Raw genomic sequence first — 27,653 nt, 5'->3', positions numbered from 1 at the left:
TGTTAACACAACATAGTGATTTGCTTTTTGTCCTGACACTTTGGAGAACTCCTTGTCATGTCTTTTTCACCCAGTGTGACTGATTTCTCACTTATTTCTTAAGAGAGAGATAGTAGGTGAAGGGAGAGGACAGGGGTAAGGGCTTGGATTTGTTTACAGTTTTACAGACTTACACCTGCCCCCTTCTTTCATCCCTTCTCTCCCCCCTCCCCAGCAATACACAAAAAAAATCATTCTCATTCATGTTGCGAGCGAGCACACACGGAGAAATTACAGGCGCTCTGTTCCGGGTTGCCTTGACAACTTCAAGGCTTCCATGCGGGTGGGGACCGGTGGCACAACAAAGTTTCCCAGGCTCCCCGGGAAAAGGGAGGGAAAGGGAAGAGAGGAGGCAGAGGTGCTGGAGCCAGAAGCCGTGTGGAGGGGAGAACACTGAGCAAGATGAAAGGGGCACATACATCTTCTGCAAGACAATGGGAGTTTTGCTGGCTGGCTGTGAAAGCATACACTGAGGATACAATGGTCTATGATACATGAAAGCTTCCAGACCCTGACATGAAACCCTTCCAGAGACCCATTCAGCTCTAAGAAATCTTGTCAACATCTTAAAATGTAGAGAAAATAACCCCCTTCATTTTCTCATGTTTTAAACACAGATTTTAAATATTATTTAGAAAATTCTTGTTGTTGGTATGCTGGAAGCTTTTGCAGATTTGGTCCTGGATGATACTGAATGTCCCTCCTGTGAGTTTCTTTATGTCATGGTTTAACCCCAGCCAGCAACTAAGCACCACACAGCTGCTCACGTATTCCCCCCGCAGCAGGATGGGAGAGAGAACTGGAAGAGTAAAAGTGAGAAAACTCATGGGTTGAGATAAGAACAATTTAATAGGTAAAGAAAAAGCTGCACACACAAGCAAAGCAAAACACGGAATTCATTCAGCACTTCCCATGGGCAGGCAGGTGTTCAGCCATCCCCAGGAAAGCAGGGCTCCATCACAGGTAACAGTTACTTGGGAAGACGAACACCATCACTCCAAACATCCCTACCCTGCTTTCTTATTCTTCCCCCAGTTTATATACTCAGCATGATGTCATATGGTATGGAATATCCCTTTGGCTAGCTTGGGTCACCTGTCCTGGCTGTGTCCCCTCCCAATTTCCTGTGCCCCTCCAGGCCTCTCGCTGACAAGGCCTGAGAAACTGAAAAGTCCTTGACTTAGTATAAACATTACCCAGCAACAATTAAAACCATCAGTGTGTTATCAACATTGTTCTCACACCAACTCCAAAACACCACACTGCACCAGCTACTAAGAAGAAAATTTACTCTACCTCAGCTGAAACCTGGACACCTGAGTTCCCATTAACATCAGTGGGAGGGAAGACTGCCCAGCAGCTCCCCAGTAAGGGCTCTCTGAGGTGAGAACTTGCTTCCTCCTCATATAGCTTTTGTTCATACATACACCTGTAATCCCTTTGCTTTGAATGCTTACTGCTATATGTGCCACGAGTGGTTAGAGCTCAATAAGAGATGCATTGCTGTCCCCTACTTTCAAGCTGAGAAGTCATTTATATAATAAGCAAGAGCAGAACCTAAAATAAGGGGCCATGTAGTCACAGCTGGAGTGAATAATAGGAAACCAAGATGGAAAGCATCTTATAAAGCAAAGAGCATTCCTCTTGCTCCCTGACATATCACTTGCATACAGTTCACCACTCAGTCCCAAAATCAGTCCAAGAAAAAAATAGGATCACAAACTCTAATCCTTCAACACAGCAATCTTTAGTGGTAAAATATGCCCTACACTGTCTCCTAGTGGTTTTTGGAGTGTAGGAGACTTAATCTAGCATTAAGTGTGGAGTACAAAGAAAATTAGCCTTGGTTAAAGCAGTATGCACATATACCTGCGAACTCTCTAGACTGACAGTGCTCAGCATCTGGTCCTGAATCTATTACCCGGCAAGGGCAGGATACTGGGAACTAACTGATTTAACATCTGTGTATTTCCAAAACTCCTCACTAATCTATATAGGTTAAATTTATCTTTTCATGTTCAGGATGTAAATCAAGTTTAAAGATGATCTTAGTTAAAATGAAAAAACTACACAGCCCATCACTGCTACTTTAGAAATAGCAAGTAATAATATAAAACAGCAATTAAAATCTATAAAGACAAAGTTGACAGGACTAGTATGCATGCATTAATTTTTCACTTTTTAAATTAAAAAGAAGTTATATACTGATACTTTAAAAATAGAATTTGTAACAAATGCTGTCTTATATAAACATTGTACAACTCAGTAGAAGCTCTGAAAGACTCCAGCAATTCTTAACTTTATTTTTATGCATTGGTTATTATATTTGCATTATTTTATATCTGCATTATTTTGAGGACTCTAAAAAAGCAAGCAGTACTCTATCCACCACCAAGACTGTCTATAAGATTTCCTTCTTGTTTGTAAAAATAACTATTTATTACTTGGTAGCATTTACCATTTTCCCCACAGAATTTCAAAACATAGATGTAAACTTACCATAAGCATTATCCGGTTTTATCAATGGAAAAGCTGAGCAGAGAAATAAAGGATCAAGCGCTTCAAATGTTGGAGCTCTATTTTCAGTTTCTTCCTGTGCCTGCAACACTTTGTTCTTCCACAACAATGGCACATATAAATCAAGTAATTCAGGGTGCGAATCTAGTAATCAACCTCTGCGATTCATTTTGTGGGTACAAATCTTACCGGCTCTAATTGCTTCTGTCTAGCTGAAATGAAAGGGTAAGTAAGAAGCATGTGATTGGTTTTATACTTTGAAGATTTGATCTGAGCCTGGAATACAACTTTGATCATCAGTGACTATCTAGAGTAGTTTCACTGGAGTTACAGTAGCACATATTTCCTCCTTTAGAAGATAGAAGTATATCTACAGTGACAAGCATTTTGAGAAAATATTTAGTTTTGCCAGGCCATGATTCTAGTATTATGTTTCCATATTATTTATATTCACACAGTCATTTTGCCTTATTTTAAATGCTTTATCCTCTGAGATAAGTACCCAGAGTGGAAGGCAGGCAAATTTCATTATCTTCTATACATTCAAAGATGGCATCTAGATAAATAAGTGGGCAGCCAACAAAAGTTTGGATTAGACAATGCCATATAGAAGTACACAGGAGGAGATAATAAAGCAAAAAGATTTTTTCCTGACCTGTTTCTCCATCCTGCACTTTGAAAGCATGATTCCAACAAGAAACACCAGCACTGTTTTGAGACAGATGGTGTAGCCCTCCAGATGAAGTACAGGGAAGTTATTGACTACTTGAAACTGTAAGAAGAAGGAGCAAAGAGGCATTTTAGGGAGAGGAATGCTAACTGTACCTGTTTAGAAAGAGAAAGAGCATTTCCATTTCTGACGGTCCTCATGAGACACTCCTCAGAAATTCAAGGCTTTTTCCCTGGCAGAACTGCACCTTCATTTAAAAAACACAGTGCAGCCCTGTTGGTGCAATCTCATGAAGAAATACTTTAGCAGATGCCATACTGAGCACCCAGGTATTCATATTAGATCAGATGAATTAAGATGAGCCAAGAATTAGGAGTAATGTCACAAGTTTTGCAAAGTTTGTAAAAGATTTGAAATGCTTATTCACACAATAGTAAGGATTTTCTGAAACAAGCTAATGGCATTTAATGTGTTTTAAACTCCCATGGCTTGGGACAGAGGTAAACTCAGGTCATTCCATTAGGAATTGAAGAAAACTCTTCATACACATTAATTGTAGCAAACGTTATCAACATTACTTGAGAGTACTGTTTTCTTTCTTACCATTACAAATTTGGTGCAGCACATTTCTAAGGTACATTTTTCAGACTGTAGTAATTACGCTAATCAAACCCCATTAATTGGCTCACTGGAATATAGGGAGTGCCACACGGCATCAGGCCAATAACCTTTGCTTTTAACAAGTGTTAACAAAGCACAGAAAGCTATAACTCTTGTAATAGAAAATTACATAATAACAAGCATTAGGGGTGAGATAGGAAGACAGTGGCAGTACAAGCTGCAAAAGAGGGCAAACTTGCCTTGGGTAGCTTTAAATATACTGGTCATCAAAACTCTTCCCACAAAACTATTTTCATCATGCTGAGTTTATAGTCTTTACTCACAACTGTATGAAGTGAATGTCCTTGTGCTTGAATTTACTAGGAATTGCTGCCCTGGATAGTAAAGCATCAGGGAAGATGGGTGTCCGAGCAGTAGTCTACTACATGAGTACTACGATCATTGCTGTACTGATTGGTATTATCATTGTGGTCATCATCCACCCTGGGAAAGGTACTAAAGAAAACATGCACAGAGAAGGAAAAATTGTGCAAGTGACAGCAGCAGATGCCTTCCTTGATTTAATCAGGTATGGCTATGATATTGCACATTTTCTATACCAATAACGATGACAGTAATATTTAGGTTCACATGAGAAGGATGGTAGAGAATTTTAGACAGTGAATGCCTAAATTAGCCAAATTTTTTACCAATATCTCTAAACCCTACAACTCTACAAAAGAATACATGGATTTATTTTCAAATCAGGCTCTTGCAAGGGAAGGAACTGCTTTTAGCATTCCACAAAAGAAAGATTCTTTCTTTCACACACAAAAAAGACTTCCGTTCTGCTATCTGCTCTGCATGGGTCTTTCCCCCTCCTTCCATAGCATAATCCTTATTACCAAATTCTTCTGCTTTCCCTTACTTCCAACTTTCAGCAGTTTTATTACTTCACTTGAATTCCTGATTTAGCTATTAATTTTGAATTGTAACCACCAGTCTAGGTGCATCTATTCAACCTTGTTAAATCGTATGTATGGTAAATATATCCCAGGAACAGGCAAGTAAAATGCTTGAAATAGAGGGGCACAAACATAAAAGTTTGTTTTCTCCTTGCTCAGAGACACTACAGTGCTTCTTTTATAGAGCTAATATGTCACATATGTATTCCAGGGAGTAGGGAAGCTGAGGTTTTGAACTTGAGAGCTTTTCTACAGGTAAAGCCACCAAAATTTTGTGTTCCACTAACCCATTTGGAGAAGCTAGAGACATGGAGAAAGGCCTCCAATAGTCATGCTGCCAGGAAGGGGGACTTTAGAAAGACCCATGAAGAGATTTGCACTCAGATTCCTCAAGATTTATTCAGTTAGGGTGCTTCTTATTCCCTCAGAAACGTCACCATTCTGGAAAGCAAACAAGCAAATCCCCATATGTAAAAAATATACACACGCATATATAATTATACATGTATGTGTTATTATTAAAGAATACTCAAACTTCAGAAATACTTATTTCTTAATCACAATGAGACTCTAAATCAAGTAATAAATGTCATTATGTACTAGGTCACATGCCTGCAAAATTTTTTTGAGAAGTAGAAATGCATTAAATATTAATAACTTCTTTATTCATCTGGATTCAGACAGCATTAATAAATACAAAATTAAAAGTCAACACTGGCCCACAGAACTTTGTTAATTTGGTAATTTAGCTAATATTCTGCTCCATAAGGAGACCTGCTATACAATATTGGATACAGAGATTGCAATTTACAGGACCTATCCAACCCTACTGCATTTTGTCCTGATAAAGGTACCAGGGCAATGTTATATGCAAAGCTCTACTCACTGTATACACATTTACATATTTGTGTTAGGATTCCTTTGAAAATTAGCTGGTCAATTCTTTTATTAGCTGTGCCACTACTTAAGGTATTACTAGAGTCTTATTACCTCTCATGTTATTTTCTTTCTTTTTCACAGAAATATGTTCCCTCCAAATCTGGTGGAAGCTTGCTTTAAACAGGTAAAAATGTTTTGTTATTTCCAACTAAAACATATAATAAAGTAAAAAATAGAAATTTAATAGTATTTTCTTTAGAAATATCACGTACTTAGAGCAGAAACAAATCTTATGTATCCTGCTAGCTGTCACCAAAAAAACCCCAACCAAATTTGTGCTTTATTTTCAATCATATCATCTCAGTATTTGCTATGAGAAGTGAAACACACACACTTGGCACAGCAAAGAAAAAAATAAGTTTTTTCAAAATGTGAAATTCATAAGTCTACAGCAAGCTTCACTAAAGTCAATACAGAATTTACTTTTCAAAGCCAGTGTTATGTTAAATTAGGAGATACTGAGATATGTACCATCTGCACAAAGACTGGAAGATGTTCAAAATTGTCATGTGGGAAATGTGCATAGGTTAGAAACTGAGGCAACAATTTTGTGGACATCAATAACAAAATCAAACTAGGGGTCTTCCTGTCACCTATGGTAGGAGTGCACAGGAATGTTCTTTCTATGTTGCTTCCCAAATGCCTCTATCATTAGCCTGGTATTAACCTTAACTGTTCTACAGAGAAAATAATAATAGTAACTAGTTACATTCCTCCTTTAAAAAGAGAACGTTATAGTTTCAGTGAAACCTATAATGTGTATTGTCATAATCTAATTCAGGGGTCCTCAAACTTTTTAACCAGGAGGCCGGCGTGGATGAAGGGGCAGGCAGTCATATGCGGCTGCTTGGTTTCCCCCCCCAACCCCCGGCAGGGGGGTTCTGTAAATACTGGGGGCCGGATTGAGGACCCTGGGGGCCATATCTGGCCCGTGGGCCGTAGTTTGAGGACCCCTGGTCTAATTGCTTCATATTGACCCCACAGAAAATCTTGAACTGATATTATTTACCGGTTATTGCTGTAGCAATTTAAAAATGCTGGAATGTGGAGGTCAAGAAGCAAGAGGATAAAGTAGAAACTTTCCAAAGTCCAGCTGAGTTACATCTTGCAGAAGAATTGAAAAGGAACAGTAACATTTTCTTTAGTTACATAAAAAGAGACCAACAAAAAGCAGTGATTTTCTAGATGAAGGATTTGTTCAAGATTAAAGATAAACTAGTTCCAGGTGCAAAACCAACAAATGCTATGCCTCTGTTTTCAGTAAGGACTGTGATGCAGAAGAGCAGTATGGAAATACAAAAGTCTGTATCTAAACTAGAAAAAAAAATTCAAAGAATGTAATAAAGTCAAGGAATGACATTTTTATTTCAAAACCATGAAAGAATTAGGGCATAAAGTTACAGATCTAGCAGCAAGTATTTTTAATAAATCTGTCAAGTTGGGTAGTTATTATCTATAACTGGTGAAAGCAATCATAGTGCCTTTCAAATTGCAATTTCAAAAAGATTTGAGAATTAAGCAGTTAATAACCCATTAGCCTGATCTTGGTTGTACTGAAGGATACAAGTACCTTGAAGGAAAGAGTAAAGACTTAGTAATAAATGAAAAAGAGAAATACATGAAAAAAAGATAAAGAATAACACAGGTTTCTGAAACATTGTACCAGAATAACCTTCCATCTTTCTTCCACAAGATTGCTCATTTTCTTATTTGCTTTTTTTCTTTTTTGGTGCCACAGAAGTTCAATGGATCTAATCTCTTTAGATTTCTGCAAATCAGAGTTTTTAATATGAAGAAAGTGAAATAGTTGAGCAGGGGATAAGATTATTGTGAGAATTGTAAAATTTGTGGAGATAGCAATGGAAGTTGCTGAAGGACTGGGTGTATCTCAATTGATGAATGACATTGCCACAAGATGCACACAGTGAAATTTACAGATGACAAGAAAGTTGAAGCACTTTGCATCAAGATATCTAACAAACATCAAAGAAGGTAGTATGTCCCTAGCACACTGTAACACTATAAAGTCACAAGAACAAAGTGAATTGGCTCTTGCAGACATTGGCATGTTCTGTTATCTCCTGGTAGCTCTTCATCACATGTCAAATAAATATTTAGAAATTAACTAATTGCTGCTTTGAGATGGAAAGTCCTTACAAGAAAGAAAAAAAATTAAACCCCTTCTAATTCAGCTCTAGGATATATTAGGTGACATAATTCCAAGAGAGGAAACAAAACAAGAGGAATGTGACTGTCTGGAATACTGGGTATATTCTGGTCATTACATTCAAGGAAGATTAATGTAAAATGAGCACAATGGAGTTGCTGTTCAAAAGAACAGCATATAAAACAAAAAGAAGCTTGCTTAAAAAACTATTCAGTTACAAAAACCAAAGTGGGAACTGTATAAGTTAAAGAAAAATGTTTATACAAGAAATGGAAATCACTATGACTGAATTTAAAGTGGAAATTAGCAAGGTTTTTAACCTTCATTACCTAAAAAGTGAGGTCCTGGAAAAATCTTCAATTAGGAGTCATGGAAACAAACTACCTCATCAGTATTAAGATACAGCTTGAAGAATTCATTCAATAAAGTATCCTACAGCAACAGGAAACTCAACTCAGTGACTAACAGTCCTAAATTATGTTCTTAATTAAAGCTGTCTTGTAGATTCTGTTTGCATTAAGTATATTGTATTTCTCATGTGCTTTACAGCTTAAAGGGATCTCCTAAAAACGGTTCAAAAACCAGGAAATGTTTAATGAAAGTTTTTTTCTGACTTTCATCAGCAAATATGCTTACTGAAGCACAAGTATTTTAAATCTGTCATACTGATACTATTACTTTTTGAATCGGGTACCAAAACCTAATTTTTTACACATAAGTTATTTTGTTGAATGAGATTTGTTACACTAAAAGCATCTTCCAGGAGAAACAAGTATGTGCAAGATTCATAGGTATCCAGATGACTTTGTACATCTGACTCCATAACTTTCTTTTCAAAAGTTTACATCACGTTTTTCATGTTTCGCTGAAGATTTATGAAGAAGGATGATCCATCTGGCACTAATCTGGTTCTGTAACACTGTGTTTGCTGGCCCAAACACAAAACACACTACTACTCATAGTAGTCCACACTCAAAGGTGTAATACTGATCCACAGCTTTGCACACCTGGAAACCATCACTCCACATTCAAATCACATCTTTTGATACATTAGGTGCTCACATTCTGTCTTATAGCATCCTTAGGCAGGTTTCTTTCCTGACAGAGAAAAATGAAATGGAAGTGCAGTGTGGAGTGGGGTAACCAAGGTGGGAAGGGCTTCTAGATAGAGTTGAGAAAGCTTTTATAAGATTGCTGTTGGGAGAGGAAGAGCCAGGAAGGAAGACTGGGACCTTAGGACTCATTTAGGAAGGTTCTTCCTAAATTTTCTGCTGCTTCTCATTTAGCCTTCTGGTCCTTTGGATTCCCTTTCCTGTTGTTCTTTCCCAGCAAGTCTGGGAGGCAAAGAACACTGCCTTCTCTTGCTGCTGCTTCTCCTTCTTTGCACATTTTCTTCCCCAGAAACAGGAAGAATGGTGGAACAAAATGCCCCTTCTCCTCCAAAACAGCCCCCCTATTGTAGATCCCAGAAGCCAGGAGTCCCTGTAGGAGATAAAGCATGGTGGGTTGACCTTGGCTAGTTGCCAGGTGCCCACCAAGCTACTCTATCACTCCCCCTCCTTAACTGGACAGGGGGAGAGAAAATATGATGAAAGGCTCATAAGTTAAGTACAGAGAGATCACTCACCAATTACCATCACAGGCAAAACATACTCGACTTGGGGAAATTAAATTATTGCCAATTAAGAATGGAATAGGGTAATGAGAAACAAGAGCAAATCTAAAAACACCTTCCCCCCACACCTCCCTTCTTCCTGGGCTCAGCCTCACTCCTGAATTCTCTACCTCCTCCCCCTAAATGGCACAGGGGGATGGGGAATGCGTGTTGTGGTCAGTTCATCACATGTTGTCTCTTCCACTCCTTCCTCCTCACACTTTTCCCCTTCTCCATCGTGGGGTCCCACCCATGGGAGACCATCCTTCAGAAACTTCTCCAGCATGGGTCCTTTCCACAGGGTGCAGTCCTTCAGGAATGGACTGCTCCAGCATGGGTCCCCTGTGGGGCCACAGATTCTGCCAGAAAACCTGCTCCAGCATGGGCTTGCCATGGGGTCACAGCTTCCTTCAAGGCATATCCACCCGCTGTAGTGTGGGGTTCTCCACAAGCTGCAGGTAGATATTTGCTCCACTGCGTTCCTCCATGGGCTGCAGGGGGACAGCCTGCCTCACCATGGTCTTCACCACGGGCTGCAGAGGAATCTCTGCTCTGACACCTGGAGCACCTCCTCCCCCTCCTTCTGCACTGACCTTGGTGTCTGCATAGATGTTGCACTCACATATTCTCACTCCTCTCTCCCAGCTGCTGTTGCACAGCAGTTTTTCCCCCTTCTTAAATATGTTATCACAGAGGCACTACCACCATCCCTGATTGGCTCAGCTTTGGTCCACAGTGGGTCCACCTTGGACCTGCCTGGCATTGGCTCTGTCAGATATGGGGAAACCTGGCATTTTTTCATAGAAGCCACCCCTGTAGCTCCCCTGCTACCACAGGAAAGCTAAGGAAATCCTTATATTCAAACCTTTCAGCTGATAATTGGAAAAAAAACATTTCAGGCCTAGCTGGTTGTATTCAGCCCCATGCCCCAGGAAAGTCTAGGGGAACAAAGGATCACACTTGCCTAGCATACTAGGTTAAGAAGAATAATCTGGAAAATGTTGGACTTCAGCTTCACTCTGTTTTCCTCTATTTGCTCTTTCTCCCCCTGTGAAAGACCAAAGTCCTGTTGGCACCCTGTCTCTATCAGGACCTCATCCAATTAAATCAGTGGCAGATAAGGATCGATGGAAAGCAGCAGATTCTTAATCCTAACAGCATACTTTCTGGTGCTGGTTATTTCCATATGACATATATTGCTGCCTTCACTATGCACTGATTATCTGGGGGCTCTTATGATTTTTTACCAGTAATGGGAGAATCTGAAAAGACTGACTACTGATAAATATTCCACACTTACCTAAAACTAAGCTACTTTGTTCAAAACCTTCTCTATACTCCTCCAATGTGGGGATATCTAAATAAATCTTTGGATTTATCTTTCAACTCTGACCATTATCTCTTCATTTCTCTTTCTTTGCTAAATGCAAATATGTTATCTATCATGGGACTAATCAGCTGTAAGCAGCCGGCTTATTAGGCAGATACTGCTTTTTAACTGCTTGTTCTTTCTGCTGTTCGCTGGGGATAGATCAAAAGCCAAAAGAAACACAAAGGAACTTGGGGCATCAAGAGAAGCAAAACCAGTGTAAACAATTTGGGGAGGGTCATTCTGCTGTGAATAGGTGGAACGTGATGCCAGCTGAAGCTTAAAGTACTAGAAAGGTGCACCTGGTAACTTCTGAGCTACTTTCATTTAATATTCTTTCCTGAACTCATTCTTATCAAGGGGATTGGAAGCATTAATCACACATCCAGACACAAACACTAACCAACATATGCTATCTATTCCTTGTGATAGTTTTGGTTAGTTAATATACTGTCCTGGTTTCAGCTGGGATAGAGTTAATTTTCTTCTTAGTAGCTAGTACAGTGCTGTGGTTTGGCTCTGATGTGAGAACAATGTTGACAACACACTGATGTTTTCAGTTGTTGCTGGGTGATGTTTATACTAAATCAAGGACTTTCCAGTTCCTTGGACCCTGCCAGCCAGAGGGCTGGGGTTGCATAGGAAACTGGGAGGGGACACAGCCAGGACAGGTGACCCAAGCTAGCCAGAGAGGTATTCCATACCTCTCAGCATGCCATCATGCTGAGTATATAAGCTGGGGGAAGAAGGGGGACATTTGGCATTATGGTGTTTGTCTTCTCAAGTAACCGTTACGCGTGATGGAGCCCTGCTTTCCTGGGGATGGCTGAACACCTGCCTGCCCATAGGAAGTAGTGAACACATTCCTTGCTTTGCTTGCATGGCTTTTGCTTTACCTATTAAATTATTCTTATCTTAACCCTCAAGTTTTACATTCCTTTCTGATTCTCCTCTCCACCCCTCTGGGTGAGGGGGAGTGAGCAAGTGGCTGCATGGTGCTTGGTTGCCAGCCAGGGTTAAACCACAACAGTCCTTTTCAGCACTTTTGTGGGGCACAAAGTGTTTGAGGTAACAACAGATTTGATTGGAACGCGCTAGTTCAAATTTATACCTGTTATTGCTGCTTAGCTATTAAGGGGCAGGTTTCTGTGCTTGCCACACTGTATATTAGTCTAGTGCTCGTTAGTGGCTGCATCTTGCTTTCACTGCTTGCTGTACTGCTTATCATCTTACTGTGCTGTGCCTGGGAACATTCTCATAACAGCAATGGTGATGTGCTGGGGCTGGCAGATGGCCAGGGCATGGCTGCTGTACCGGACAGGCTGGAACTCCAGTGTGAACTCGAGTCAAAGGGACTGTGACCTGTGGATGAGTCCACATGGGAGCAGGATACCCCAAAGCCCTATTTTAACCTATGTCATCAGCTCTTCTGCTGACAATTTAGAATACTCTCACACATGTCCATATCAGAAAGAAACTAAAAATGCATCAGGAAGATGGGATATCACTACTTTGTTTTCATTATTTCAGGCTTGCATTTAATCAAATATGTTGCTTTTAAAAATCATCATCCACTAAAAATGATATCACCATACTAACTTAGCACAACCATTGCTAATTATACCGTCTCAGAGTACTAACAGTAAACCATGAGTTTTCAGAGCAATTACCTTGTCTACAAGCCAACTACTGGAATGTGCTACTGCCATGGTATAATGCTGCTTCTTAAAAAGTCAAGCAATATATTAAGTCAGATAGCTTGTGGGTACTGGCTTGTACCACTAATGAAAACAAAATATTAGAAGTGTAAACAATTATGTAAGGAAGTAAATATATTGTCTATTTTGTAATGAAATAACTTACAATTCCTTTTGAAGTTGTTCATTAGCACCATGTCTTGTAACAAAGTCCAGAAATGCCATTATTTTTATATTTTACTTGCAGATATGGTTGTTAGTAGAAAGCTATTAGTATTAATATGTATCAAATAATATTTACCTTGTTCGTAGTTTTGCTATACATGAACTTAAGGAAAATTAATATTTTGCATCTAAGATCTTACCAGGCAAAAAATACCTCTGCCTGGAGACAAAACACACCGAACACCCTCAGATACGACAGGACTTCAGTGATGTTGTCTAGCCCATCACAGATTATCAGTATCCCCTCAGAGCCCTAAGCCTACAACATGTTATATGAGCAGTTTTTCTTTGTCTAATTTCATCCATTACTGAATGTTGCAAAATAACAAGGATCTGCAGAATCACAATGTAATATTAAAATATCAGTTTGAGCTAAATGAACAGCTGGTAACTCTGATTCCCACCAAGATACAGTACAGATCTGCCCAAAAGTAGGGATCTCATAAAAGCTCACAAAATTATTACCAGTTTCTCTGCAAAGTTGTAATAGTCGGCTCTGCTATTACATCATCTATTTCAAAACAGTTGACATTTCCTATCCTCTTGAAGGTGCTCTTTCATCCTGTCACTTTCTATAAACAGTTGGTTTTTGTCACCATTCCACACACAGTACATTTGTTTTGTGGTGGTCAAGCAAACCTGTATTTTGCCTTAACTGTCATCTGAAAGAGCACTAACAAGAATAAACCTCAACCTACGCTTTTTCCTTGTCAGATATGTGCTTTCAGTTTCTCACATTTGGTCTTCCCTAATTCCTTTTTCTTCATCAGGAACCTTCTCATAACTTTTGATAGACAACTTTGAGCATAAGGCAGCAGACATCCACAAAGTTATCCTTAAGCTCATTTAGCAATAATGAAAGACAGACTAGCTCAAACAACTGTTTCAGAGCAAATAAAGTTGCCCCGATTCCTGTTGCTTAGATTATTTAGAGTGAAGTTCAAAATGCCAAACTGTTTCTCCACTGCTCTGGAAAGGGTTCTAGAAAAATTATTCTCCCTAGGCTAAGGCTAACATTTCTGAATACTTAAGTCTGACAAACAGGATGAGTCAACAGATAAGATCTACATTTCTGTGTACCAGTCTAGCTGAAACAAAACCAGATTTTGCCAAGTAAGGTCCTAAAAATTCATATTATATCCTTAAAGAGAGTTAATAAATAGAAGATTAAAGGCATCTTCCTGCTGAGAATAGTTTCCAGTATCAGCACAAAAAAGAAGGAATATGCTTATTATAACTAACAATGATTTCTAACTAGTTTTTTAAAGGTAAGTAACTGTCACAGCACTACCAAAACTATCAAGCTGCAATAAAGTCTTTTACCATCTCATACCAACATACCCTTTATACCAATCCCTCTGCTGCCTTCTCCTAGTCTCTCCTCACCCAGAGCATGCATTCTCTCTGTTTCTTCCTCCTCTCTCTTCTTTGGCTGCCAAACCACTTAAACAGAACCAGCCACAGCTGCACCTTATCTACATCAGCCAACCCACTGCCCCTGAAGCCAGCCCACAGTTGTATATTATCAATGCTAATTAGCCCACCTTCATTCCTCTACAAGTAACTTCATGTGATTATGGCTGCCCAACTTTTTTTCAGTCCCTTGTCATAGTTTTTCGAGCCCAATGGCTAATTCCAACCTAATTTGACAGAGGAGGGAGGGGGCACAAGTCTTAGAGAAATCAAAATTGTGCTGCCACTGAAAGAAAAGCAATTTATGATTTAGCTCTTAACCTGTTCCAACAAGCAGCAGCCATTCAGCCAGGCAGCGCACATCTAACACTAATAGCCATATCATGTGTTGCTTTTGACCTAGCCAAATGGATAGGAATAAGTGAAGGACCTGAGGGTAATGGAGGAGCATCACGATGAAATCAGTTATGATGTATCTAGGGAAAGTAGGAAATGAATAGGAAAATGGTAAGAAATTAGGCTTTAATTTCAGTCCTCATTAAGCAGCTTGCTTTTTCATGTTTGTCTAATCTGCATGCTCGCAAGTCCATCATAATTACACCCTTCAGATATTTGTATTAAGGAATTTTTACCTAATTTTTTTCTACTTTAAAAAAGTAATAAAAATATACATAGCATACAAGTATCATACCCACACACATTTTTTTTTTTTAAAAAGTGTTTGATGTACAGTGTTAGGCAGTATTTTAATACTCCTATGATGACTGAAATAAAATCCCTTCAGTGATAACTTCTAGATAATTTCTACTCTAATACCTCTCTGTCACTTAAAGAGGAAATCCCATCCATCCTTTCCTGGCTGTATACTCAGTGTTTCACCCTCTCTGGCATTCATCTGATTCCCCAGTGAGCTGATTCACCTCCATAGCCTTTACCAAAAAATGGTCACTTTTTTGCTTGATAAGTTTTCTGCCAATTTAAAGCATAGGATTGGCTCATGGACAGATCGAACTAGAACTAACACAGAGGAGAAATTATCACAGGTTGGATGGGAGCAGGTGAGGAAGTGGAACTGTGCTTTTCCATGTCAGCCAACTGTTGGAACAGCTTAGCTGTCTACTCTAACCACAGCACAAATCTTAAACTTTTTAGCAAATTTCATTTAAAACTCAAGAATATCTAACCTCCATGGAGATTTGTTCTGCTATATCTTATTCAGAAATTTTCCATAAATGTCCTCTAAGCAAGATTACTCAAAGTTCTGAAAGAATTAAAGCCTTCAGGGGATACAGCAAATATGTGGAAGGACTGCATCAAAACTATTCAGGTGTGGAAAATTAGGTCAGTGTTGCTAGATGGTGATATTCAGGTTTCCCATCTTATTCATAAGTACTCCATTTCACTCAATAATTTCAGAGTGTGCGACAGTCTCCAAATATTGCTAATAATACTACAGCTCCTGGACTTAATATTTGGGGGGTGGGGGTGGTGTTAGCAGTCCCAAAGGAATAAAAATCCAAAATTACTGAATAACCTTGTCAACAGCATTCCATTGCTTTAATAACGTATTTAGCATCCTGTGATATATTAGGAACATTTTACTAGTTGTAAATTCTTTGCTCAAGAGGATTTAATCAGGATGTGACTTTAGGGCTTTTTGAGCCCAGAGAGAAATATTCAGGATAGACATTTCTCTTCAGAAAAGCATTAGGTGGTGAAAGACTGGTTTTCAAAGCAGACATTTAGGAGCGTATTGAGATTTTGAAATTGATTTGCCCATTCCATAATGGAACCATTTAAGGTAGAACCCTGTTCTTAATTAAGAAAAGTGGTGATTTGTTTCTGCAAAGCAGAGAAAACTAATGTCTTTGCCATAGCAAATTAAAAAAGAGGTATGTTATATTTCAGTTACTTTCACTCTAATTTTTTCTAATTCAAAAAGATGAAAAAGGAAACTCCAGAGCATGTGAAAATATTCCAACTAGCCAAAAAAAGCCTATCTATTTAACAGTTGGGAAACTGTTGTTGGGAAAAATAACTATTTATAAAAATGCAAACTAAGAATCAATAGTTTTGTTACAAAACTCATGAGCATGACAAATCTGTCTGTGACATTTATGAGAAAGTGAGTTCTGGAAGCTACAGGTGAAGCTTTAGCTCTTGAAGTTAATATGGATTTTTGTTGCCTTCAGGAAAGCTAGGTTTACATAACAGTACATTCTACCAACAAATATTACAGAAAGAATTCAAATGTCCGACAATAGTAATTAATAATGTGTGATTTTTACCTTTGTTTGCTATAATTCACAGAATTCCTCTTTCTTTTCTTTTTGTCTTACCAGTTCAAAACTAACTATGAAAAGAGAATGTTTAAAGTAGATATTTCATCCAATGACACATCCACAGTGGCTTCCATATTAAGTAATGTGTCAGAAGCAATGGAAACCCTCACTCGAATGAAAGAGGAAATAGTTCCTGTTCCAGGTTCTGTAAATGGAGTGAATGCCCTTGGCTTGGTGGTTTTCTCAATAAGTTTTGGCCTGGTAATTGGAAGCATGAAGGAGCAAGGTCAGGAATTAAAAGACTTCTTTGATAGCCTAAATGAGGCTATCATGAGATTGGTCGCTCTAATAATGTGGTAAGTGCCTCTTTGATAAATTACCATCAATATTTTTTCATCATAGTCACTCACAGGATAGCAAGAGTCTGTTTGGCAGGAAGTCAGACAAGATCTTAACTACCTTGTAGATTTTTTCATAAATGATCCCAAGAACTGCAATTCTGTATATCAATAATTTGCCCAAACATACCTATTCTTTCAGAGTGTTTAGCTTTTGACATGAAAAAATCAGGGTATATGGCAGAATTTGCTGAGCTTATACAGAGCCATTCTATGTCTTCATAAAGACAGAGATCACAATAGTATGCTATCAGAGTTTCCTTATAACCTACTCTGACTTCACTAAAGGAAAATGACAAACCTCTCCCATAATCTTATTTTTACACAGCAAGACCTTGTTATCATTACTTTCCAACACAACTGTTTCCTGCAGTTGTGTAGTGTATATGTATATGTATGTCCTAGCTGCACTGCTTACAGATACACATAATCTCACCAATTCGAACATTAGGTATGAAGTCTTTTCAACAATGAAGATTCATTATTTGTCAGGCAGAAGGTTAATTATGAAATGAAATTATGTATTTTTGACTTCTTTACTACAGAAAACAATCAATCCACTCCAAACATGTAAAAATCTAACCATGAACACACACATGTATGTTTTAGTACTAGATACAAAACTAAAAATAAGTATTTTTTTTCCCAGTAAGTAAAATTCTATTTTGCCAGGAAACATCTATACAAAGCAAAAATCTTTTCTCCTTCTTTATGAGCTCACTTAAGATGATAAATCAGTGGATGAGAATTATTACTTCTGAGAAATTTCTACATGGATTTGATGGATGAAAGTCAAATTGAGATATGCTGGATAAATTTTGTTCTGTGGTAACTTAGTTAGTGGTAACTTAGGAAAAAGCAATATACCACCTTTGTTACTGCCCTGCAATGTAGCTAACCTCTGTCATATAGATGGCTTTGTGCTAAAGTATTTATCCAGTGCCCCACTGAATAAAATGGGGCATGGTCAGAAGCAGCTTGAAATCATCAGAAGTTAGCCTTCTGTGTGGGTTCCTTCCCCAACAATATGAGAAACAACACTGGAGAGATAATAGAACTAGGCAATTGGCATAGTCTCCAACTATGTTGGTTGAGCCTTCATTCATACAGACAGAATTATAACAGAATTGGCTAAACTAGCTTTTATATGACACTTGAATTCCAAAGGGAGCTCATCTCCCTACATGTCTGAAAGGCATGCTATACATCTTCTTGAAATACTTACCAGATCCTGAATCCAATAAAGCATATCAGAAACATTCACTGCTGTAGTTTCATCCAGGTTAAACTGTTAAGATTTAAAGAGTTAAACTCCTGGGCTGCTTCTGAATAATTACAGTCAGCCTACTAGCAAAATCCTACATTCATGCATGCGTATAAACACAAAAGGTATGGATGGGGTAGTGAATTTCTACTTTGTTCAGTGTAATACTAATTTGATTTCTTATTTGCAGGTATGCTCCACTTGGAATCCTCTTCTTGATTGCTGGAAAAATTGTTGAGATGGAAGATATGGGTGTGATCGGTGGTCAGCTTGCCATGTATACTGTAACAGTTATCATTGGTTTGCTAATTCATGCTGTCATTGTCCTACCTCTTCTCTACTTCCTGATCACTCATAAGAACCCTTGGTTATTTATTGGAGGACTAATCCAGGCATTAGTCACAGCTTTGGGAACGTCTTCCAGGTATAATACAATATTTTAAGGCCATATTTTTTTAATAATATTTTTTGTTTGAGAAACAATTTTTCCTAATGTAATTGGTTAGCTCATTATTCAAATATTCACTTGGGCACTTTATTTCAGTTCTGCTGCTCTCCAACAGAAATTATTATTATCATTATATTGACTTTAAGTCTATTTTCTATAAGAACCCTTGAACAGAGGTGAAATAGGTCTGGTGATACAGACTGTATGGCTGGAACCCTTGTGACTTTGATTAGCCTTGGTATTTGAGATTTGTAAGTAGTTTGTAATGGTTTGCTGATAAAGGATGCTGCTGGCATGAGGTTTTACATTTGTGTGTGGCAAAATGGAGTGGTAAACAGGAAGATTCAGAGGGGATTCTGAGAGCACTTGAGAGCCCTTCTTGGCAGGTGACATTCTGTGCTCAAAATCCTGATAGGCAATGATGGATATCAGAAATGGAATAGAAATGCCATTTTTGCTCTTTGTTGCTGAAATCATAGGGACTTCATATGAATAAAAAACCTCTTTGCATCTATGATGAAAAGAAACATTATTGTAATCAAATATATATTTCTACACCATATGACCTTTCATGAAACACTCCATTTTAATAGATTTTAAAAGCAACTCTTAAAGACAGATGTTTTCAGTCAGCCATGCCATATAATTAAATTCAAGACCCTGGTGTTTGGGATTATTCTGAAGATCTGGACGAGACACTATTGGGACTATTAATGTAGAATCTGATTAAGTCTGGTATTACTGAAAAAGCTCTTTAGGACTTAAAAAAATTATGCCAGTATATTAATGGGCAGGGAGGGACAATTTTAATGTCAATCCTTGCACATTTGTGGAATGCCTAAAAGGATATTTGATTAATAATTGTTTTAAAAGGAAGATAATATAACTAATGCCAGTTAACATAGTTAAAGAGAAAATAAACTTGGGTGTGTGTGTGGGAGTGTGGCAGTGGCTGTGTGCTGCTTAGCTGCCTACTTGGGTTGACCCACAAGTAGTAAAATAATGTAATTGTCCATCAGAATGCCCTTTCCAAGGGAGCCAGCAAATAAAGATGATAAAACATGCTGTTTACTGAAGGGTTGAATAGGTTAATTTGTATAAATTCAGGAAAACAATGCTTAGGGGTGGTTCAATCATAACTCAATGACATAAAAAATGGGAAGCGGTAATTTTTAAATAGATTCTTCTACCTAGCATGCTAAAGTATAACAAAATCTGGTGACAAAATACTGAAGTTAGACACATTCAGACTAGAGACTACATAGAGACAGACAGTAATTAACCGTTGGAAAAACTTTCCAAGAGTATCAGGAGAACTACCATCATTAGAAGTGTTTAAATCCAGCCTTGGCATTTTTTTAAAAAATATTCTGGTAGACCACATAAAAATTAAGACAATTAGGACATTCTATCTTCCCATCACAAAGCATGACATTCTTTTCATTCCCTCTTTGTAGAATTTATATCATGTATTACCTTCTTTCTTTTTGTTTCAGTTCTGCAACACTACCTGTTACATTTAAGTGCCTAGAAGAAATAAATGGAGTGGACAAGCGAGTTACAAGATTTGTACTCCCAGTTGGTGCTACAATTAATATGGATGGAACTGCTTTATATGAGGCTTTGGCTGCAATTTTCATTGCACAGGTTAACAACTTTGATCTGAACTTTGGACAAATTATCACAATCAGGTACAGAAGCCATTATTACCTACATCTAATAAAAGCACTTTTACGATGACTCCTTTTTGCCATTATATGTGGAATTAAGAAAAAAAAGCATCTAGAGCTAAAAATGAGAACTGCAACAGTAACTGAATAACTGTAATGTTTTATATCTGCACAGAAGAAGCCCTCCCGCACATATTCTCTATTAGGTAAACCTTTAAAAAACTGTAGCATGACACACCTATCACTGGACTTAGTAGAGTCAACAAGAACAGTTTCTACTGACTTAATTTTTCTTTCTTAAGAACTCATGCAGCTTTCAGGAGCTGTAGACTTGCAATCAGTACCAGATAGTTTCTAATGCATGTACAAAGCAGTAGCACAAGAGCATCACAGTGGCATGCTACAGTGCTAATGTTAGGAGAGGTAGTATTTTCCTAGTCATGATGGTCTCAGGATACAAGTAGTGCAAGCTGTGTAAGGAGCAGCAAATGCCTTTCATTACACCAGCTGATAGAGGTGGAGAAGATAGGTATGTTTTCAAGCACACAAGCCTTCATGTTTGAAATAATAGAACAGCAAGCAACCCACTAAGTACCACTCGATGATAACTGATCTGCATTAATTTATTATGTTACTCAAACAGTTTAAGAGAAAAGTGTGATGGGTACATGTGCAGAAGAAAGAAATGTCAGCAAGGGGAGAGGGGGACACTGTAGGACAAAGACAGGCATTTTATCACTCAGAAACACTGAAAGTTCAGATGTGGTGAACTGGGAATGTACAAGATTTTCAGGCAGAAGTGCTTCTCTCCATAAAATATCCAGCTTAATTCAATTTTCAACAGAAGGCAAAACACTGTCTTCATATTCTGAGGCAATAGTTCCACATTCATTAGTACTAGAGCTGCTCCCTGCCAAATCACCTGATAAAACAAATTCTTCCTAAACTAGGTGTGAACAAGCATATTTCTATCAAGTTACTAGACTGTATGATTCAGAATTTCTGTCAGCTTTCTGTTTTCTGATGGCTGAATGCCAACTGCTGGAGGACAGATACTTCACCTAACATGAAGTTATAGTGAGATGGACAGAATAAAAGTACTTGTGTTAGATCTGCCGGGACAGCTTTTCTTTTAACATGTTTGAGACTGTGGAGTGAGTTTGTTTAATGGGTAGGGGCATGTAGCTATAATGTTTTTGTCTGTCCCTTAGCATCTAGTAAGGGATTTAATATCTAACAAAATCATGTTTCCAGGGTTCTGGATAAAGGTTTAGGGTAAACACTTTGGATTAAGATCCACACTCCCCTGCAGCTGTGTAGCATTCAGATTAGGGACTGAGCTCATCTTTTTCTTTACTACTGAGCAAATGCTTTCTTGCTTCATATCTGTTTTTAATGTTTGCCAGATGATAAGGGCAGTTTATTATGGAAGTCAATTAATTGCTCTTGCCATCTCTTTGCACAGCATCACAGCTACAGCTGCCAGTATTGGAGCTGCAGGGATTCCTCAAGCTGGACTGGTCACCATGGTCATTGTGCTTACATCAGTAGGTTTGCCTACAGATGATATCACTCTTATCATTGCAGTGGACTGGTTCTTGTAAGTATTTTTATGGAGTCACTAAGGGCTTAGACCATATTTAGCAGTGCAATAGTCAAGGACATTTTGGCAATACTGTGATCAGTGGTGTACTTCTTTTGCTGTGGAAGGCAGTTGGAAAGAAGTGTTAAAAAGAATCACAATTTCTTGCAATTAATGCATTTTCTTAGAGCAGTTGGTGAGGGGTGTTACTTGATGATGGTTCCTCTTGCATGCAAAACGGTTACTTAGAATCCTGGGTCCTTGGGATACTAAGAAAACTTTCAGACACACTGTAATTCAATCAGCAAAGAATTTCTTTAGTCTTCTATTTTTCATAGACTGTCAATGAAAACCTTTCCATCAATCAGGATCAGAGTTGGTTCAGTCCCAACCCAGTTCATTGCAGCCCTGCTGACTATCTAATCCAGGAAAAGTTCATATGTCTACCCCATGGACACAGAATTGAAAAACAGTTGTGTAACTCTTATACAGCCACCACAATGTATTGTCCTTCAGTTTTTCCATTCCTCTGTCTGTAAAAGATTAACTGACACCTGCTGATATATGGGGAAATCCCTTAGGTCCAGGAACTAAATCAAAGGCAGAAAGTTTTCTCCAACTTCTATTTCAACTAACTCCTATTAGTTATAGTTTCCAGAGGCTTTTACCCTTCAGTCTTGTCAAGTGATCCCTGTAAGAAGTTACCCATGTCATTATCAGAATGTAATGTCTTCAAATGATTATTGGAACAAGTTGCCCAGAGAGGTTGTAGATGCCCCATCTCTGGAAACATTCAAGGTCAGGTTGGTCAGGGCTCTGAGAAACCTGATCTAGTTGAAGATTTCCCTGCTCGTTGCAGGGGGGTTAGACTAGATGACCTTTAAAGGTCCCTTCCAACCCAAACCATTGTATGATTCTATGATTCTATGATTCTATGATTTTCTAACCACATGCCCACAACCTCATGTAGGTAGACGCTTATTGATTAACAGTGCCAGTCATTCCTGGTGAAGATGTCTCCTACATCTTCTGGGCAGAGCCCTCTAAGACAGATGAATTGTTGTAGTTTACTTTTAATAATTTTAGCAGAATTCCACCTAAATTACTGACTGTAGTTTAGGATCAGGAGGGAAATGACCCTAAGAAGGAAGATTCTCATTGGCTTACATGTTCAGAGGATATAAACCCAAACCACCAGAGTATAGAAATGCCTCCAAGAAGCATCTGCCATATGCTTCATTTGTCATCCTCATCACACAGCTGTTTCTTGCTGTGAAGCTGCCAAGAGTATTAACACATTTTGTGACTCCAAATCCTAGTATATTTGTTAATTTCTGTAGAAGGAATCATGGCATTAACAGTTAATGAATATTAATTAACAGATAAATTAATATACATAAAATCGCTGAATCATCTAGTAGCTATTTAAAGGCCATTTTAACAGCTAGTCTGCATGCTTCCCTGAACAAGTGATCAAGTCAAGGCTAACTTACTATTTCTACTTAGGGATCGTCTCCGTACCACTACCAATGTCTTGGGAGACTCCATTGGAGCAGGAATTGTTGAACATTTATCACGGCATGAGCTGAAAAAAAGGGATGCTGAGATGGGTAATTCTGTGATAGAGGAGAATGAAATGAAGAAACCATACCAACTGATCTCACAAGAAAATGAGAGTGAGAAACCATTAGATAGTGAAACCAAGATGTAGGGTAAATAAAGCATGAGTCCAACACTATAAGTGTGGAAAACACATACTTTTTCCAGCCATTTATATCTTGAATTCACCAAGTTCACTTATTCCTTGTTTTCTCCCTTTATGCTAGTACTGGAAAGATTTAATGAAAATATATTCCAAATTAGCAGTGATTGTTAGATATGTTGGCTTCCCACTTAAAAAAAAATAAATTAACAGGCAACAACACTGGTCCTGCTAGACATGTGCTAACTGAGGATAAATAAATAGAGATTGTCAATTAAACAAAAAAAAAAATAATCACTGTATATCCTACTCAGTCCTGTAAATGTGATCTTATTCTTTTTAAAAAAAAAACAAACTATAAAGTAAAAACAGATAAAAGAGCCTGAAAATGATTTTATTTTTTTAAATCCCTGTTGCAAAATTCCTAACATCTATAAACACACAATCAATACTTCTAACTTGATAACTGCAACCAGCTAAGTAAACTAACTGGGTTTTTGCTTTTTATGTGGTATTTTTTTCTCTAGTGTTATATTCTTGTTCAAATACTAGCAGGACAATAAAAAGGACATTCATTGAAAGGATAAAAGAGAAGAAGGTGTATAAAAGAAAAAAATACCCCTAATGAGCATTTTTATTAGCTGAGTTGAAATATTTCTGAGAAAGCAATTTTATCTGGACAATTTTTTCATTAGCCTCAGCTGATCTTGACAAAAACTTAGCCTAGTCAGCTCCCACTGACTTGCAAACATTTATGTATGTATTGTACTTACACTCTGTATTTGCCCCCTTAATTTCAACATCACAACCTAGTTGAACAATCTTTGTGTGTTTTTGTAGGTGCAAGGCCCTAGGCTGTATTGACTCTGGAACAGAAAATATGTCTTCATGTCTCTTTGAAAAAAAAAAAAGATAGCATGCTCTGGGTATGCTTATTATCTACTTAATAAGCAATAACAAATAAAAAGGCAGTACCAACCCTCTGCAGAAGATGCAGAAGGGTGAGATGCTCAGATCCTAAAGGGACTGGATTCTAAATCTGAATCTCTGAGACCAACAGGAAGTTTTCTGATTGGAAACTTCCCAAATGCTTGGTCATTCTACTGATAAATTATAAAGCTATTAGCTGAATTTACATTTTTCCATCTGGAGAAGATGGTTCCCTATGTCAATGCGAAATTTTGAAATCCTTGTGTGTTTATCAGCAGTATCTCGAAAAGAAAACTCTTTAGAAAGTAAAAGCAATGGGTGCTTTTTTACTTTTTACTAGGAAAAATATATAAATTTCAAAATAGTAAATAGTATTAAAAAAGTTGAATTTTTAATTAGAAAGGATTTTAAAGCGCAATATTGTGGGTTTCTTTCAGGGAATAGATAAGTAAAGAATGAAAAAAGGGAGATAACGCACTTGCAATCCTGTGGCTTTTTTTGTTCATTTCAATGTTATTTCCTGATGAAGCCCTTTTTTAGAAATACACATTATGTATTCTTTCCTTTTTGCCTTGTGTTATTATACAGGTTAAACTGGAAGGATTTATAATGCAGTTACAGTTGGGGGAATGAAGAAATATTAATCAAAAGGCACAATAGGTTGAGTGATCTTTTTTATTTAAATATTTAATTCTCTTCTTTCTCCCTCCCATCACCAAACAATTCTGATAGAAATGAAGGATGCCCTTGCAATGTCCTAGCTGCCACACAAAAAATATTCAGTATGTTGTACTTGTCATTAAAAGAACATAAATATGATGCATAAGTAACTGTAGTGAAAAAAGTCAGCATGCTGGTTGAAGACAAACCTTTTCCCATGTTTAGAGCAATGAGGCAAGGCTTTTATTTAGGGCTGAAAACTCCTGCCTGTCTTTTCCAGTTGAGTAATCCAGACAATATTAGCAGGAACTCTCCAGTAAATTAAGTGAGCAAGATTTAATACAGAGTATTGAGCAGTCAAACCTATAAAGCTCTAAATGAATCTCTGACTGAAAGAAAATAAGTATGGGGTGGGGTTTTATTGCTAACAGAATGCAAATGTAGGATAGAGACAGATATTTTCTGATATGTAATTAGAGATATTTTTATATAGATATTGTTTTCAGAATGTGTACACAAATGTTAACTGTAGAATTCATGGCATAGCAATTTAATTTTTGTTTGGAAATACATTGCAAAGACAATGTAAATGACTGTCTTTCTATGACATCAACTGAAAAAAATGAATTGTGTCACAAATAATGTGATCTTTGCTTATACTAACTTTGTTTCTTACAGAAATCAGATATTATAGAATTCCCTTCCCCATCTCTCATTGGTTTTGCATTGGTATGCACCCAGAATGGACTGAGAAACATTACTTTGTAGATGTATTTTCAATAAAAATAGTTTTACATTACTGTTTTTCTGTCATTTAGGATTTCTTTCAAAGGCTCTGTAACAGAAGCTTCACACAAACTGAGAGCAAACAAACTCATAATATGGGATTTCAGGCATTCCAGGCCATTTTATACAGCAGGGCTTTGATATAACAGGGCTTCCTCACTTCAAATACCTGCTTACGGTTTCATGATCAAAAATAAATGAAACTGCACAGACAAAAGGAAGCAAGGAAGGGTAGAGGGAGGACCATTAAAAATTAAAAGAACCAATGTTATTTCAACTTAAGCTCATTCAAATTCAAGTATATAAATTCATATTGATATCAGCAAAATATTAAAAAATAAGCATTTATATTTTCATTGAGTCAGCTACTGTAAAACTGCCAGTTCATTATGGATGTGTAATTAGATGGTCCAAAACTCAGAAAGGTCATTGAGCCATGGGAAGCAAAATATATCCATTGACTGGGGTATTACAATGTTGCAACATTACAATCATCCTAGACAATCTACAGTTTTTCTCACAGAAGTGGTTTGTGATGGTGTCGGGGTTCATTCAGCAACAACTTCAGCTAGGAGAGTTATCATCTAGTGAAAGTGAATGTCTTGTCAGAAGGACCAGGAAGATATAAAAGAAAGGCACAAGCTGAATCACTTGCATCTGGAAAGCTATGTTGGTTGTATCAGATGAAGGCGGCAGGAAGAAGTCCTGCCTTCCTGAACATACACCAACAAACCACTGGACAATGTCCTTTATAAATTTGTCTGCGGTACTTGGGTGAAAACAATATATGAGTTCAACCATTTTTGTAAAAAAAAGATTCAGAGAAGACATGGTGTTATAAAGCGCATGAGCATAATTTTTCCTAATTTTTTTCTACTTATCTACTGATTAATTCATTCAGTCTTTGTGTTTCTAAAATTTCTATCATGATGGGAAGAGCTAATGAAAGAGAGTTAGTGTATTACTTGGAGGTATTACTGGCACAGTGGCCTCACTCACTCTTCTATGCCCCCATGCAGAATAAAGATCTCTGTTATTCCATAATTTTTCAGCAGTGTTTTCATTTGGAAGTTGGGGTACAAAACAGCCACACCATTCTTAGGCAAGAATTTATGACTCTGTAACAGTGTGTGGCCAGTATAAAGCAAAGTGATCATGCATGTGGAAAATCAACAACTGGAACAGGAAAGTGCTCCTGTCTTCCTTTCTGAAGGACTGGATTTGCACAAGTGATATTTGCGTTCCGTTGCAGGCACAATTGATGCTTAGGGCATTTTTTTTTTTCAACTGACACTGTAACATGCTTGGTTTAATAAAGTTTCGGTGGAAATGGTACAGAAAATTATATCTTGCTTCTAGTGTGATCGACTGTGCTAGGTGTGTTCAACTTGCTTATAGTGTGATCAACTATTTCCCAGAACAAGATAAAAAATCTGAGATGAACTGATGTCCAGGTTTCTGTGTCATCTTTTTAAGAGATGGTCTTACACTGGAAGTATGGCATAATAAAGAGGGAGATGGAGAAAGACTTCTACAGCTCCATGTCAAACTGAAAACTCAGACTTGCAACATCAGTGAGGCAGCAAGATTCCTTCTGATAACAGAGAGAACTGTAATCAGATGATATAACCCTGCACAGTGAGCCCTTTCCTTCCCCTCTTCCCCTACCTGGCACC

General features: G+C 37.8%; 1 protein-coding gene across 1 annotated transcript in view; it reads left to right on the top strand.

Moving 5' to 3' along the window:
* Positions 1-27,278, top strand: part of LOC129783032 (excitatory amino acid transporter 1-like) — an 84,771-nt gene extending 57,493 nt beyond the window's left edge. Inside the window, exons 4-10 of the mRNA XM_055792697.1 lie at positions 4,211-4,415; positions 5,812-5,854; positions 16,598-16,893; positions 18,390-18,623; positions 20,144-20,338; positions 21,783-21,917; positions 23,406-27,278. Of these exons, the coding sequence (XP_055648672.1) occupies positions 4,211-4,415; positions 5,812-5,854; positions 16,598-16,893; positions 18,390-18,623; positions 20,144-20,338; positions 21,783-21,917; positions 23,406-23,610 (1,313 nt within the window). The 3' untranslated portion in view covers positions 23,611-27,278. The remainder of the gene's footprint in view (positions 1-4,210; positions 4,416-5,811; positions 5,855-16,597; positions 16,894-18,389; positions 18,624-20,143; positions 20,339-21,782; positions 21,918-23,405) is intronic.
* The last annotated feature ends 375 nt before the right edge of the window (positions 27,279-27,653 follow it).

The sequence above is a fragment of the Falco peregrinus genome, chromosome W (genome assembly GCF_023634155.1).
Source record: "Falco peregrinus isolate bFalPer1 chromosome W, bFalPer1.pri, whole genome shotgun sequence".
Lineage (NCBI taxonomy): Eukaryota > Metazoa > Chordata > Aves > Falconiformes > Falconidae > Falco > Falco peregrinus.
Note: the sequence above shows the minus strand (reverse complement) of the source record. Positions and strands in the feature narration are given on the sequence as shown.